Genomic DNA, 4,205 nt, shown 5'->3' with positions numbered 1-4,205 from the left:
GGCACGGTCATACAGCCGATGGTATAACTATCTCTGAAAAATGAAAAAACAGTTACCAAAGATACAAAAAAATAGTAGCAACATCATAAAATACTTACTCGGACTTAAGGGATTTGAACCAATCATCGAACGCCTTCTGTCTGATTGGGTCGACGTCGCGAAAAAGATTGGGGTACGCCCCATCCACAAATCCCCTTCTCTTCGCCTCGACCATGTAGGGAGAAACGACGTACTGTGACGGCAATCTTGATCTCTTACCGACCATCAGCTCTGGCGCGTCAGCAGCACGCTTCTTACCCTTCGGGACCTCCGTCGCCCCCTCGGACACGAATACTACCTCGTCATCCGTCATCTCCGGCGTCCTCTCATCCTCCGCAACCTGATCATCCCCCTCTACTACCACCTTTGATGTCCCCTTCGCTACCTCCTCGACCACCCCTGTCCCTCCCTCCACCTCCTCTATCTCTGCCTCCTCCGGCACCTCCAGCCCGACCTCCACCCCGGGCATCCCGGCCTCCTCCGGCTCCTCCTGCCCGACCTCCACCCCCTCCCTCTCGGCCTCCGGCACCGAACCAAAAAACTCATCGATTCCCCCGGCCGTTGCCCACCAATCTCGAGGGACACCAGTCTCCCCGACATTCCCTCGGACGCCTGCTACATCGCCTCGAAGTGCTGCAACCTCAGTATGAAGGTCTCCTATATCTCGTCGCAGCACTCCAATCTCATCTCGCAAAGCTACTATATCTGTCGTAAAATCTCGTCGCAGCACCCCTATCTCCTCTCGTACTGCGACGATCTCTGTCGTAAAATCCCGTCGCAATACCCCTATCTCCCCTCGTAATGCGACTACCTCTGTCATAAAATCACGGCGCATCGTTCCCAGCTCCTCTCTAATAATGCCAGTCATGCGTGCAAAGAAATCATCTGAATGACGGGTCTGACTGGGTGTAGGCGATCCATGTGGGAGGTGGGTGGGTACGGGAGACGGAGATATCCTTGGAGAATGAGATAATGTCGGTAGAGGCGATCTCATCGGTGGAGGTGACGGAGATCTCATCGGTGGAGGCGAAGGAGATCTCCTAAGTGGAAGTTCCGGATGGCGCTCCTACACAGAGAAGACAATTAATATTAATAATCCGCACATGAATTTATAAGTCAAAATAAATAATGAACTTAAATAAACGTACTATATTTCTATCCGGAACGGACTCAAATACTGGATCGTCTTCAGTAGGGGGAACAAGTAATTCACGTACATATATTGCATCCTCCTCTTCCACCGAAACAACCAACTCAGCATGAACTTCGAGCTGACATACCATATTTCAACGTGTTAACGAACGTGTATCGACCCGAGTAAATGTATGTACAATATAAATTGCAAATATATAATACTCACCCGAGGATCGTCGAGGATAACTATCAAATCTTTAGCCGATGGCTTTTCATGTGCTCGCCAATGAAGCATTCGTGGGCAGCTAGTCTCCCTTCTGATCGCCCATTTGCTACCCAAAGCAGGAATAGCCTCATATGCCCACAATTGCAACAATTACAAAATAAAACTTTGCATATACATTTAATAAAAAAGATCAACACGCATTACGTTACACTGAATATTTACCTGCAAAGCCATGCAAAAGCCATATACATCATATTTGCGATCGCCCCTCTCCGATTTCGGCATAGTGTGTACCCTTCTGAATACATGGAGAGTATCGGTGTAACATCTCTGACCCCATGGAAAGCTGTTGAAAGCATCGATATCATCAACAACATCCAATGAAAAAAGATCAATCGACGTCCTACGATGTCGACACCTCAATATACTCTCCAGTATATACACCAACCCTAACTTCAACTTGTCTAACATGTGATCGCATTTCCTAAATGCGTCCTCTAACTGTGGTGGTGTAACTGGCCCTTTACCTCCAAAATATAAATCCAATAACCTTTTATTTCGTATAATACGGGTTCTAGCTTCTTCTTCCCCGGTACATCTCAAGCCCGTAATCAGGGCAAATTCAAGGATCGAGAATCTACATACATTCCCGTCCCCAATAGCAAAATATAACTGATCGCCATCGACTGGTTTAAGCAACCGGAGTAATAAAGAATCAACAATCTGTCTAGAGAACTGCACGTCCTTCAACGGATAGAACGACCATAAAAATGATCGACGGAGTAAGTCAATATGCTCCTCGTCCAGCCCCTCAAGTACTGTCGCATAGCTGGAAAAGTTACAATACGTCGTAACTTTTCCCGAATGAGCCCTCAGATCGTTGTCGATATGATATTCCATCCCACAAAATTAATGCATGTTAAAACCATATAAAAGAAATTTTAAATAAAATATCGTACCTTCAAATTTAACCAATCAAATTTCATATTAATAAACCAATAAATAAATTCATCTAATCACATATTAAAATAATTAAACAAAAAAATTTCCACATATTTGACTATTTAATATTTATTTAAAAATTATATTTCGTTAATTATCTAACTCTATATATAAATATGAAATAAGCGATATGCGTAAAGAATTAAAATAAGTGTCTAAACATTAATTAAAAATGAAAAAGTTAATTTAGTGTTAGATAAATAATTAAAATAAGCAATTAAAATATTAAAATAAACGATCAAATTAGCAAATTAAGTATATGGAAAATAGTAATTTACGTTCATTTTGTTTATTCCGTTATCGGTTGGTTATTGCATCTAGTGGCAGTGTGTTAGTATATATTTTTAATAATTTTGTTTATTGAACGTTATTTGCATAGGGTTCTAATATTTGAAATTTTGTAGGATGGAATATCATCTGGACGACGTTGTCAAACAGATCCCTGGTAAAGTTACCTCGAATTGTAACTTTACCAGCTTCGCTTTGGTATTGGATTTGCTGGACGACGATCACGCAGATATATTACGTCGATCATGCTTATGGCCATTGTATTCGTTGCGTGACGTACAGTGGTCTGGGCAGCTGCTGGATGCCCTGTTATGTCGCTTGCTGAAGCCAGTTGACGGAGACGCCCTCCATTTTGATCTTGGGGGCAAGGTAGCCACGTTCTCTATATTTCATTTTGATCTCGTCACTGGACTGCGATGTACGGATGATGCAGAGGCGAGGGCCTGTGTTCCGAGGAACAGGAGGCTGTTGAACGAATATTTTCATGGACAGACGACGGTTACTCTAGCGCAGCTAGGAGATGCATTAAGGAGATGTGATCGGATGTCTGATGGGTTGAAGTTAGGATTGGTGCTTATCATCGAGAGCATACTCCGGTGTCATCACAAGAAGACATCGATTGACATTTTTCATTTGGAGGTTGTTGAAGATATTGATGCCTTCAACAACTACCCATGGGGTTGGAGATGTTTTCTTGATACATTACGCGTGTTTAGGAGGGGGTTTTCAATGCCAAAGGGAGATAAGCCCGAGCGCAAGTACGATGCATATGGATTGCCGTTGGCGCTGCAGGTATATGTTTAAGTTAATGAATTACCTACACTTTTTATATTGAATTCTATACATAATAATTGTAATTGTTTTAGATATGGGTGTATGAGACTGTCCCTATCTTGGCCAGTCGGTATGCGAGGAGAGGAGAGACACGCTATCCTCGGATGCATCACTGGCGAGCACAAGACAAGTCGCTTGCCAAACAGTTATCGGCTCTCCTCGACGATCCTGAGGTACGTATTATACAATTGCTATTTATGTTGTACGTCCTTTTACAATCTGAATACATAGTCATTAACTGTGACATATGAAAATGACAGCTTGAAGTTCTCACTGAATTGGCACCGTCGATCGAGGAGGAGAGTCAGTTTTATGTTCGCGAATTGCCTCTTCGTACTGCGCATGACGATCAGATGCCTGAGTCCAGGATGGATCGAGATAGGGTATGTCACTGTGCAGGATTTATTGAATATCGCTTCGATCTTGTAACTAAGTGGCTCACTTGTAATATTTATTTTTTCAGGAGGATCGTTCAGTATTACCTCCGTTGAGGATATCACCTCCACCGACGAGAGCACGTCCAGCGAGGATGTCACCTCCACTGAGAAGATCACGTCCAGCTATGCCAGAGTTTCAGATGCCTGAGTCTAGCGTTGATCGAGATAGAGTATGTTACTTAAAAATAATTCTTCGATTGTCGTTTTATTTTATTTGTTAGGTTATTCATTTGTAATAGTTATTT

General features: G+C 42.9%; 1 protein-coding gene across 1 annotated transcript; it reads right to left on the bottom strand.

The window, feature by feature from the left end:
• Positions 1-1,478: 1,478 nt before the first annotated feature.
• LOC111369024 lies at positions 1,479-2,299 on the bottom strand. The gene is made up of 2 exons (XM_022990512.1): positions 1,622-2,299; positions 1,479-1,505 (listed from the first exon to the last, which is right to left on the bottom strand). Exons 1-2 carry the CDS (start codon positions 2,297-2,299, stop codon positions 1,479-1,481), a joined length of 705 nt encoding a protein of 234 aa, XP_022846280.1.
• Positions 2,300-4,205: the final 1,906 nt, after the last annotated feature.

Source organism: Olea europaea, chromosome 20 (genome assembly GCF_002742605.1).
Source record: "Olea europaea var. sylvestris chromosome 20, O_europaea_v1, whole genome shotgun sequence".
NCBI lineage: Eukaryota > Viridiplantae > Streptophyta > Magnoliopsida > Lamiales > Oleaceae > Olea > Olea europaea.
This window is presented reverse-complemented; position numbering and strand designations above follow the sequence as displayed.

What these genes read in the sequence shown, in the direction of transcription:
- LOC111369024 (XM_022990512.1), bottom strand. Translation starts at nt 2,299, where the DNA reads ATGGAATATCATATCGACAACGATCTGAGGGCTCATTCGGGAAAAGTT. An exon ending in GCTTTTGCATGGCTTTGCAG is followed by an intron (nt 1,506 to 1,621) that starts GTAAATATTCAG and finishes TGCTTTGGGTAG; the next exon opens with CAAATGGGCGATCAGAAGGG.